The sequence below is a fragment of the Cyprinodon tularosa genome, unplaced genomic scaffold (genome assembly GCF_016077235.1).
Source record: "Cyprinodon tularosa strain WSP-4 unplaced genomic scaffold, ASM1607723v1 ctg159, whole genome shotgun sequence".
Classification (NCBI taxonomy): domain Eukaryota; kingdom Metazoa; phylum Chordata; class Actinopteri; order Cyprinodontiformes; family Cyprinodontidae; genus Cyprinodon; species Cyprinodon tularosa.
This window is the reverse complement of record NW_024038427.1, coordinates 706,052-718,356: the sequence shown is the minus strand read 5'-3', so window position 1 is coordinate 718,356 and position 12,305 is coordinate 706,052. Positions and strand designations below refer to the sequence as shown.

At 43.3% G+C, this 12,305-nt stretch overlaps 1 protein-coding gene across 1 annotated transcript in view; it reads left to right on the top strand.

The window, feature by feature from the left end:
• Nucleotides 1-12,033, top strand: part of LOC119780299 (rho GDP-dissociation inhibitor 1-like) — a 32,884-nt gene extending 20,851 nt beyond the window's left edge. The window contains exons 4-6 of the mRNA XM_038280295.1: nt 9,470-9,546; nt 11,158-11,221; nt 11,315-12,033. Coding sequence (XP_038136223.1) covers nt 9,470-9,546; nt 11,158-11,221; nt 11,315-11,511 — 338 coding nt within the window. The 3' untranslated portion in view covers nt 11,512-12,033. The remainder of the gene's footprint in view (nt 1-9,469; nt 9,547-11,157; nt 11,222-11,314) is intronic.
• The last annotated feature ends 272 nt before the right edge of the window (nt 12,034-12,305 follow it).

Below are 12,305 nucleotides of genomic sequence, written 5' to 3'. Positions count from 1 at the left end.
ACCTTTCTCCAGCAGAGTCTGCCGTGGATCCTCTGAGGGAGCCTCCTGCACAGCTGCAGTTCATCAAGATCATCAGAGGATCCACTACTTAAGCTGTCTTCAGACCTTGCCTCAACGCCGCAGTGTTGTTCCAGTTGGTCATCGCTTAAGCCTAGATCCTCAGTGAAACTTTATGACTTTGAATCCAGCCTGGATTCTAACCATTGTCTCTGTCTTCCAGGAAACCAGTGTCTCCTCTGTGAAGCTCAGGAAGAGCTAACCTGCCGAGCCGACCCTCTGAGCCAAACCTGAAGAATCCTAGAGAACCTCCAAGCAGCTCAGGGCTAAGAGCTGGAAAACCTAAAGCCAAGGTCTGTGCATTACTAGAAGTGAGACGCTGAAGCAGCTAGCGGACTCTGCTGATGAACCCCTCTCCAGATCCAACAGAGACTCTCCCAAAGCTAAACCTCAAGAACCCTCAAGGTACAATCAGTAAGCTTCAGGAAATCAAACCTCTGTTGGCAACGCTAACTGAACTGTCTCTCACGCAGACTCCGGTGAACCAGTATCCAGGCCCCGAACCCGAACCAGTACATTCTGTGTGCTTGAGCAAAATAAACTTGTTAAACTTTCATCCCTGTGTCCGTCAGTGGTGTTCTGCATACTTGGGTCGCTTTTAGTGAACCCATCATGACAGAACACTGCGGCCAAACTCAAGGCCCAGCAGATCACCTCACCCGTCGATTGGAGGAGCAGGATGCCCAAATTCAGGGACAAACCCAAACGCTCCGTGAGTTATACCGCCTGGTTGACACTCATAACCACATGCTACAGAGCTATGCGAATTATCTGAACAGCGCTAATGCTGCACCACAACCATTTCCGGGTCCAGTTCCACCTCCGAGGTCACCAGCAGTGACGTCATCAGAGTTCCGTCCTAGTCTTCCAGAAAGATTTTCTGGTAACATGAAAGATTGCAAGGGATTTTTATTTCAATGTCGTTTGATTTTTCAGAACTCCCCTGGCAGCTTTTCTACGGATTACAAGAAGATAACCTTCATCCTTTCTCAGTTAACAGGAAGAGCCTTGGAATGGGCTCAGGCAAGATTTGCCGCCGACGATAGCTTAAACTGCTATTACTCTGATTTCATCTCTGAATTTACCCAGGTATTCAACCAAGAAACTGACCAAACTATTGATTCTAGAGCTCTTTTCAATCTAAAACAGGGAAACTCTTCGGTGGCTGAATTCTCCATCAACTTCCGGGTTAAAGCGGCAGCTTCCGGATGGAACCAAAGCGCTCTGAAGGGAGCCTTTTTCATGGCATTAAATGAGCACATTAAGGATGAGCTTGCAACCCTCGACGAACCAGCTACCCTCGAAGATCTAATTCGTCTCTCCATTAGATTGGACAATAGAATTCGTGCCAGAAACAGTTCAAAGAAGCAGGGGACACTTTCTTCTGCCTCACATAACGTGACTGTTTGTTCTTCTTCTACAGAGCAGCCGTCCATTCAGAGACCTAAGTCCCAGTCTCTACCGTTGCCCATTCAGGCCTCTCATTCGGGCGAAAGAGATGTCGAACCCATGCAGGTGGGACACACTAGGCTCACCCCAGAGGAAAGGCAAAGGCGTTTTCTAAGCAAATTATGCATTTACTGTGGTGAGAGTGGACACTTCATCGCTTCTTGCCCGGCTAAATCAAAAGCCTGGGCCCGCCAGAGGATCTGAGGAGTCTGGCGGGCCAAATTAACACTAAGAAATCTCCTCGACTGTTACTTCCTGCCACGTTGTTCTGTGCTAACCAAAGCCTCTCTTTTTCTGCATTCATCGACTCAGGCTGTGAACGGAACTTAATCGATTCTAACCTCGTCCAACAACTCCAAATTGAAACCATTCCTCTGACTCAGCCTCTCAGTGTATCCGCTATTGACGGAAAGAGACTCCATCAAGTTACCCATCAAACTCAGCCCCTCGAGCTACTTCTGTCAGGTAACCACCGAGAGACAATAACATTTTTGTTTTTCCCTCTGCATGTTCCCCGCTGGTGCTTGGTTTCGAATGGTTGGAGAAGCATAATCCTCACATAAATTGGACTGAACGTCACCTGGAATCGTGGTCCATCTCATGCCATGAAACATGCCTTCGTTCAGCTGCCCCCTTGGTGGGGTCTCCTAGAGGTGGGGGGGAGATGGACTCTCCTGACCTTTCTTCAGTTCCTTCTGAGTACCATGACCTAGCCCCTGTCTTCAGTAAGGTCAGTGCGACGTCCCTACCTCCACACAGACCATATGATTGCGCCATTGAACTTTTACCTGGTGCTCCACTACCTAGCAGCAGGTTGTACAATATTTCCAAGCCTGAAAGAGAAACCATGGAAAAATACATCAACGAATCATTAGCTGCAGGAATAATCCGCCCATCTTCCTCTCCTTTGGGCGCCGGGTTTTTCTTCGTGGGGAAGAAGGATGGTTCCCTGAGACCATGTATTGATTACCGAGGTTTGAACCAGATCACAATTAAGAACAAATACCCACTTCCTCTCCTCGCCTCTGCATTCGAACCCGTACAGGGAGCCACAGTGTTTTCGAAACTGGATTTAAGGAACGCTTATCATCTCCTTAGGATCCGAGAAGGAGATGAATGGAAAACAGCCTTCAAGACACCATTGGGCCAATTTGAATATTTGGTAATGCCTTTTGGTCTAACTAACGCTCCAGCCTGCTTCCAGGCCCTCGTGAATGATGTTCTCAGAGACTTTCTAAATGTATTTGTTTTCGTGTACATTGACGACATACTCATTTACTCCAAGAACCTCGATGAACACAAGAAACATGTCCGCCTTGTTTTGCAGAGACTGCTGGAGAACAAGCTGTTCGTGAAAGCCGAGAAGTGCGAATTTCACCAGCCTTCAGTCTCCTTTTTGGGGTTTGTGCTCGAGGGCGGCCAGGTAAAACCATCTGAGGACAAGATAAAGGCAGTTTTAGACTGGCCAGTTCCAGAGAACCGCAAACAGCTACAAAGATTTCTAGGTTTTGCAAACTTTTATCGTCGTTTCATCAGAAACTACAGCCAGACCGCCCTTCCATTAACTTCTCTGACCTCTGTCAAACGCACCTTTCAGTGGACTCCTGAGGCTCAGGCTGCGTTTGATAAATTAAAGTCTTTGTTTTCCAGAGCACCAGTGCTTATGCAACCTGACCCAGCGAAGCAGTTTATTCTCGAGGTGGATGCTTCAGATTCTGGAGTTGGAGCAGTCCTATCCCAGAGACTAGACTCGGATCAAAAGATCCACCCTTGTGCATTCTTCTCCCGTAGACTTTCTTCAGCAGAGCAGAATTACGATGTGGGAGACCGAGAGCTTTTGGCCATCAAACTAGCGTTGGAGGAATGGAGACATTGGCTGGAGGGAGCTGAGCATCCAGTTCTTGTGTGGACCGACCACAAGAACCTGGCTTACATCCAGTCAACCAAGCAAGCAAATCCTCGCCAATCCAGGTGGTCAATTTTCTTCTCACGGTTTAACCTCATCATCTCCTACAGACCCGGATCCAAGAATGTCAAACCCGATTCTCTCTCTCGTCTTTATTCTGTCGATCATCCCGAGACGCCTGAACCTGTTCTTCCGGCTTCCTGCACAGTGGGGGTGGTCAACTGGGAAATTACTGACCTCATCAACTCCGCCCTGGCCACTGAACCCGATCCAGGTAACGGTCCCACTAACCGAACCTATGTTCCATCTTCCGTCAGGTCCCGTCTCATCCAATGGATGCATGCCGCCAAGTTCTCTGCTCATCCAGGAGTCAGCAGAACAATAGCCCTGATCTCAAGACGCTTCTGGTGGCCCACCCTCCATAGAGACGTCAAGGAGTATGTGTTGGCTTGCTCCACATGTGCCCGTAATAAAGCCTCACACCAACCTCCTTCTGGCCTGCTTCAGCCGCTTCCTGTTCCCTCGCGTCCTTGGTCCCATATCGCCATTGATTTCGTCACCGGCCTCCCCGTTTCTCGAGGTATGTCCACCATTTTCACCATTGTTGACCGTTTCTCGAAGGCCTGCCATCTCATTCCCCTTAGGAAACTCCCCACGGCCTTTCAGACAGCCCAGCTCCTCATCAAACACGTCTTTCGTTTACACGGCATTCCCCAAGAGATCCTCTCTGACCGGGGTCCTCAGTTCATTTCCCAGGTCTGGAAGGCTTTCTGATCAGCTCTATGCTGCAAACCCTCTCTGACCTCTGGCTACCACCCCCAATCTAATGGTCAGACTGAGAGGATGAACCAGCAGTTGGAATCAACCCTTCGTTGCCTCACATCTAACAATCCCGTGGACTGGAGCCAATTTCTCCCCTGGATCGAATACGCGCACAACTCCCTCAGATCTGCATCCACTGGTCAATCCCCTTTTCAGGTTAGTCTCGGCTATCAACCTCCACTTTTCCCCGCAGACGAGAGAGAGATTTCGGTCCAGTCCGTTAATCAACACATCCGCCGCTGCCAGAGAATCTGGAGGGAAACCATCGCCACCCTCAACCAATCATCTGAGTCCATCAAACGCTTCGCCGACTCCAGGAGACGCCCCGCCCCCGAGTACACTGAGGGCCAGGAGGTATGGCTGTCTACTCGAGACATTCCCCTCAAGGGGATGTCTCAAAAGCTCTCTCCTAGGTTTATTGGCCCCTACAAGATCACCCGAGTCATCAATCCCTCAGCCGTCCGTCTCCAACTACCTCAGTCCCTCCGAATCCACCCTACCTTCCACGTGTCCCAGATCAAGCCTGTCTCCTCGAGCCCTCTGTGCCCACCGTCCGACTCCCCGCCACCCGCCCTGGAGGTCGATGGTCATCCGGCCTTCACTGTTCGTCGCATCGTGGACTCCCGTCGACGAGGTCGCGGATGGCAGTACCTCGTCGACTGGGAGGGCTACGGACCGGAGGATCGCCAGTGGGTTCCGGGCTCGTACATCCTCGATCCTGCCCTTATCGAGGAGTACGAGCGTTCCTGCCCTTCGACCTCTTCCGGACCGCCAAGGGGCGGTCGTTGAGGGGGGGGTACTGTTGGGAGCTGGAGAAGTTCCACCTTTCTCCAGCAGAGTCCGCCGTGGATCCTCTGAGGGAGCCTCCTGCACAGCTGCAGTTCATCAAGATCATCAGAGGATCCACTACTTAAGCTGTCTTCAGACCTTGCCTCAACGCCGCAGTGTTGTTCCAGTTGGTCAGCGCTTAAGCCTAGATCCTCAGTGAAACTTTATGACTTTGAATCCAGCCTGGATTCTAACCATTGTCTCTGTCTTCCAGGAAACCAGTGTCTCCTCTGTGAAGCTCAGGAAGAGCTAACCTGCCGAGCCGACCCTCTGAGCCAAACCTGAAGAATCCTAGAGAACCTCCAAGCAGCTCAGGGCTAAGAGCTGGAAAATCTAAAGCCAAGGTCTGTGCATTACTAGAAGTGAGACGCTGAAGCAGCTAGCGGACTCTGCTGATGAACCCCTCTTCAGATCCAACAGAGACTCTCCCAAAGCTAAACCTCAAGAACCCTCAAGGTACAATCAGTAAGCTTCAGGAAATCAAACCTCTGTTGGCAACGCTAACTGAACTGTCTCTCACGCAGACTCCGGTGAACCAGTATCCAGGCCCCGAACCCGAACCAGTACATTCTGTGTGCTTGAGCAAAATAAACTTGTTAAACTTTCATCCCTGTGTCCGTCAGTGGTGTTCTGCATACTTGGGTCGCTTTTAGTGAACCCATCATGACATTTCTTTTTTGTTTCAAAGCTTACAAATTAAGATTTTGTACTGAACCAACTCCTGGAAGTTTTTAATTCAGTTTTCATTTAGTATTCATATGGAACCAATTCATGACAAAGGTTTTTGGACTGGGTCACCGGGGTGACGGGTCCATTAGGTAACCCGGGTCGTCCATTTTACCATCAACATCCCCTAGCTCATTCTGGGGGATCCCAGGCCATATGAGATATCTAGTCCCTTTAGTTAGTTCTGAGTCTCCCCAGAGCAAACTAAAGGGAGAGAACTAACCTGTGGGATAAAAATGGAAATGCTCCAAAATGAGCCACGCAGAGAACCTCTTGATCGGTTGCCTGAACCACCTCCAACCACTTGTTCAATTCCAAGAAGCAGCGACTATTCTTTGCTCTGTTATTTAGATATTTACTTTATAAAAACCCTGCTTTCTATTTACATTAAGTTTCCTTCCAATATAAGTTTATAAAGTCAAGCATTGATGCCTTGGGAAGTTGCAGCAGTTGCAGCAGTTCCAGAGCCTGTTTAATTAAATATTATCTAACCAGAACAGGAACTTATAATAGTTCTGATGGAGTGTGCTGCCGAGTTCGGCCTGCTGCAGAGTGTGAGTCAGTATCCTTGACTGTGAGGTACAGCGCTGGGGCCCCCTGAGGCCCAACAATGACTTTGGTGGGTTCTTGTGTTGCAGGGGTTGATTTGCTGAGTCAGCACCCTGCTGCAGATCCCTGCATCTTAACACACTTGACACCAAACACACTGAATGGCAGTTTTCCTTTATAAAGGTGCCTTTTTATTTGTTAGTTAGAAAAAAGTCGTGGGTGTTTTAACCATGTCTGATTTTAGAATAAATTATTATGAAGCACAAACAATGTATGAAATATTAGTTTTACTTTTTTGTGGACCGATAGGTTTGGTTTGGCTATGAATGACTAATAATAAGTGCCAAAGGCAGTTGTTAATGAGGTTAGTCATTTTGTGAAAATGTTATTTTCACAATGTACTTTTGCATCTCCTTTTCCTCCTGTTGTGCTGCTGCTGTCTGAGTCTTTTATTTGATTCAATATGTGTGAGTCTAATCTCATAGCACTGCATAAGCTGCTAAGAGGGCTAATAGCATGGATTAATGTTTGTCCAGGGGCTCTGCACCCCCAGGACCATCTACCAGTAGTCAATTTGATTTTTATAAACATTTTCTATGTCTGTTTCTATGTTTTTGAACACCGATCAGCTTTGGCAGAGGGCCTCTGACATACTCTGCTCCTGTAAAAAGGGAGTTTTTTTTACTGAATTGAATTGAATTGAACTGAACTGATCGGATCAGTACCAAACAAATATTAGCATTAAATTAAATGAAAGCCAAAAGCTTTACTCACTCACTTAGTCCCTCACAATCAAAACACATAGTTGTAATGAAACATACTAAACCAAAATGAGCCAAAACTGAACCAGGAATGGTGAATGCTTTAAAGTAAAATATCCCATATACAGTAGAAGTAAACAGATCATTTTTATAATTTCTTTCTTTTAATTCTGATGGGAACAGCGCTCTCAGGCCCCCCTACTGACCAGCCTAACATAATTTATGCAGATTAGTGAGAGGAAATAAAAGGAGAACATGGATAAAACTTGCTTCATAAAACTGAGTTTCACCTATCATTAGCAAATTTTTATCCACCCAGATACCAGACAAATGCCTCTACAATTGATGTAGGCCTGTACCAGTATACCTTCTGAAGCAATAGGAAAATTCAACTGCAGTAGTAAGACATCTCTGAGACAAAATTCCCATGAAATGTAAAATTTACATCAACATCCAGTTCATTCAAATTTAACGCAAAAAAAAAAAAAAAGTTGATTTTGGGGTGAGTTACACTTTAACAAAAGAAATAGGAAGGATCAGTATCATTTGCCTCTGGGTCCTCAGCAAATTAAGAACCACAAACAGAGCAAAACCCTCTAAAATAAATTACATCTAAATAGTTTTTTTAGACTATTTTTCTCTGCCCAGACACAGACATTAAGGTGAACTGCCAGGGCCAGTGGATTGTGTGACGGGTCTAATATGTAGAGAAGATGTAGCAGTTTGGACAAACGGCTGTTGGAATCGTGGTTAATCCCGTCTGTTTCAGGCGGTGGGGAAAACCACTTCCACAACATTTTTAGGGACAGTGTCTCTAATTGGTTATCTCTAGTTCTTTAAGAACCTGTCTATTGTAAGTTCAGGAGGCAAGCCTTATTTGTGTGGGGGATACAGTCACTCAGACTATAGACAGCAGATTGTGCTTTAATTATGATTAGTTATTATTTTCAGAAGCATTCATTTAAACAATTTGTACACATATTTCAATTGTGCTTATCATAGTGAAAGAAAGATAATTACAGCTGGAATTCATATGTTCATTTGGGAGCATAAAGATAGTTATTTTAGTCCTGGGTGCTGCATGACTCAAGGTGGTAATAGTGGGAGCGTCTGCTCTCTGTAGTGACTGATAGGCTTTGGAGCTGCTTGATAGATGATCAGAGCGTTTGCTGCAAACATGCATTCTTTTTTTCTTTGCAAGGTTTAGTTCAGTTTAATCCCTGTTTATTTTGTGTAATATAATCAAAAACCCTGTTATTCAATCTTTTTTCACTTGTTTTTATTAATATGGGAATTACCCCATCTGCTTACCTTTTCATCATCTATATAGTTTTTTTTTATTCATATGCAAAAACAAGCTTTGCTCTGGGTCTGCTTTGAAGGATATTAGCCCTGCTGCCTGGGAGCAGCCTGGGGGGAAGGAGGCAGACGGCTTTCCCCCTCCAAGGTTCCTGAGGGAGGCCAGCATTTTTTCTTCTATCATCTGTCTTGACTGGCAAAATAAAGTGGAGGAGATGAGTTAGAATATGAGGAAAAGGGGAGTAAGATTGAAGTTTGTGGTTTTCAGAGCAAGGCAGGTGAAAGAAAATGAAAGAGCAACAAGATGATTCAACTCCAAATCATCAGGAACCTGCTAATTAGATTTGCTGAGTGATTTCAGCTGGATTTCTTTGCAGTTTATCTCTCTTTATGAAGTTGACTGATCATTTTGTTCCAGCAAAAATCAATGAAGATAATCATTCTCTGTATTTTTCTGACTAATTGCACACATTGCAAAATAAACAACATGCAATCATCTAGCAGAATAAACTTAAAGTAGATTTTCTTCACTAAAACCAAATCTGTAAAGTTGAAACTGAGATTAAAAACTTTGGGCTATGCCTGTTCAATAAGAACATCTGTGTTCTATGCAACCAACCTAAGAAAGCTGTTATCATCCAGCTGCTCTTTCCTCTTCCTCACATCCCGTCGTTGCTTTTTCTCTATCCCCTTGTGTCTTTATCTCTCCTTCATCTCTTCCTCCTCTTCTTCCTTTCTGTCTCTCCATTAGGAAGCACTCTGGGCACATGGCTGGCTTTAAATTGAGATATAAAGTGATTAGATGGTGGATGCATTTCTGATTGTGATGTGTTTTGTTTTGCCTTTTTTTTTCTCTCCGGTGGTCCATCATGCTTTTTTGCAGTTTTGGTATAAACTAATTAAAAAAGACTGAAACAAAACTGAAATCTGAAAACCACAGGATGCATAAAAATGGAAACCCTTCCAAGCATAATTTAATTTATCTGGATTTTACTCTAAGAAGATGAGAGAAATCCTTAAAATGTATTGAGTAAGGGAGCGACTAACAGCTGTGTGCCATGTCTGTGTGCAGGAGACCTGAATGCTCTGAAGGAGACCGCCTTCACCTTACAGGAAGGAGCCAAATACAGGCTGAAGGTTTACTTTAAGGTATGATATGATTCATGATTCATGATTTGGTGTCAAGTTTAAGAGGAAAAAAAGCCTTATTTTTTAGATGAGATGCGTTTAAGACATGAGAATATGAAGTGGGTTTTTTTGTTGATGCTAAAAGATTTGATCAACATAGTTAAACTCAAGTAACAGCAGGATTTTTTTTCATATTCAATTTCATATTCAATTTTTCAAGTTATCTGTACAGATCAAAGTCTTTAATAAGACCTGGTCTAGACTCCAATAGTCCCTGCTTAAAATTCGACATTTGTTTTTGAAATTATTTGTCTTCAACCAGGAGAGTCTCCCCCTAGTGGGTCTTGAAGGTTCTCCAGGGGGGTTAATTGATTATTTTTAAAAGATTTTTTATAAATTTCTTTACAAATGTATCAAAAATTCTCATGAAGATCTAATAGCAGAGGAATCATTCTTTATTTTCTTTTAAATTTAGGGGACGTTTGTTCTAAAATGCTCTGAGCTAAGCAGGTGAAATCTAAATGCACCTCAACCACATATCTGAAGTTAAACCCTGGGTTTAATGGCAAGGGGTTCTTCAATTGTTGGATCCCTGGTCAAAAATGTATTTTATTCACTTTTGACTATATGTTTTGTAATTTTATTACTTAAGTTTAGAGTAGCTTTAGAGACACTATTTTTTTTTTCCATATAAACACCTATTTCCTCTTTTTGCAACATCAGGGGACAGAAAAACAACTTTCACAATACATCCCTGAAAAATCTATTTCTTTCTTCTCCAATATGTGTTACTATTTTGTTTTTTGGTACAATGATAGCTGTTTGACGGTCTTAACATATAAAGGCAAGTTAAAATGGGCAAGTTAACAGTTTTAGGGTGAGTGGTTGCCTTGCGGTTAGGGCATGCGCTTGGATCCCAGAGGTTCTGATGTTCAAGCCTCACTACCACTCTGGGTCGCTAAGCAAAACCCTTAACCCCACACTGCTCCCTTGGCGCCACACAATGGCCGCCCACTGCTCCCCAAGGGATGGGTTGAGTGCAGAGAAGGAATTTCGTTGCTTTGTACTTCTGACATTGTAATGACAATAAAGTTTTATTCTGTTCTTCTATTCTAAAAACCTCACAGGTCATTTGTGTCACATAATTTTTGGAGTTTTATCCATTAATTTAATTTTTCAATTTGTCACAGTTAACTGTTAACACGTTAAACAATTTTTTTAAATCAATTTAACCTGACATTATGATGACCTTTTAAGGCTGTTATAAGTAAATATCACTTTAACATGGAGGTTTCAAGGACCATCCCAAAGCCCCCAAAGCTGGACCCTTGATTGCCCTGACATACATTTACATTTCCCTTCATAGATATTTTATTTTTTTGCAGTTCTGGCTTTAATGTTTGCTGTATAAATATATTTAAATAGCAGCACTATTGGGAAAATAAAATGATAATATTAATTAATTAAGAGGAGCTGTGCTGTGGGGACCCCTCCTGGACAAACTGGTTTACAGTCTTTGTCAAATCGGATTTCCTGAATTGCACAAAACCTTCCTCAGTCTCAGAGAAAATGGATTTAGAAAAGAGTTAAAGAAGTGAGAATGATGTATATGCATGTCTGTGTTTTCTTCAGGTGAACAGAGATATTGTGTCTGGCTTGAAGTATCGACAAGTGACCTACAAGAAAGGAGTAAGAAGTAGGTTAAAGTTTTTTTTCTTTATGTTTTAGATGTTAGTAAGCATCTCTTTTTGCCTTGAAGCCTAATTTATATTTTGTGTTTGCCCCACAGAGAACACTGCAGTCTGCATGATGGGAAGCTACGGCCCACGAGCAGAGGAACAGGAGTTCCTGAGTCCAGCTGATGAGGCACCTAAAGGGATGATGTCCCGAGGCCAGTATGTGGTCAAATCCTGCTTCACTGATGATGACAAGAACGTCTACCTATCTTGGGAATGGATCCTCAGCATCACAAAGGATGGAATTTAACAGGGAGTGGCGGGAAACTGATGGCAAACATTGCTTTTTATCCATCATATTTTACCCATGTCAACATTTTCCTCTCTAATTGCATTCGCCAAAAAATAAAACTCTGTTCGCGGTTCTGTTTTTACATAATTCTCCATGTGTTCTCCATCAATCCTAACTAATTTTTTTCTTTTACCAGATTTTTGCTCCTATTTGCCTTATATTATCATCATATGGAGTCAGTTTGGTCAGTGTTGAGCACATGGCAGGATGATATTTACCATGAAAATATGTAAAACAATGTGGCTGCCTCCAAGATCAGCTCGGTTTTTGTGCTTGACAGTCAAGAGGGTGAAAAAAAAGAGAGAAAATAACACACTCTGTAAAAGAGAATAAGTGATTGAAATAAACCCTCTTAAACACTAAGGAAAAACTCTGGAAGATAAGACTGTCATCTAAACCTAGGTTCATATGCTGGGACACAGCTCACGGAGGCAGAATGGTGTTATTTTTAGTAAAATGTAAAATATGCTGTACTCTAAACACATACAGGTGCTGGTCATAAAATTAGAATATCATGAAAAAGTAGATTGATTTCAGTAATTCCATTTAAAAAGTGAAACTTGTATATTATATTCATACATTACATACAAACTCATATATTTCAGATGTTTATTTTGTTTAATTTTGATGATTACAAATGACAACAAATGAAAATCTCAAATTCATCATATCAGAAAATTAGAATATTACTGAAGACCAATAAAAACAAAGGATTTATAGAAATGTTGGCCAACTGAAAAGTATGAACATGA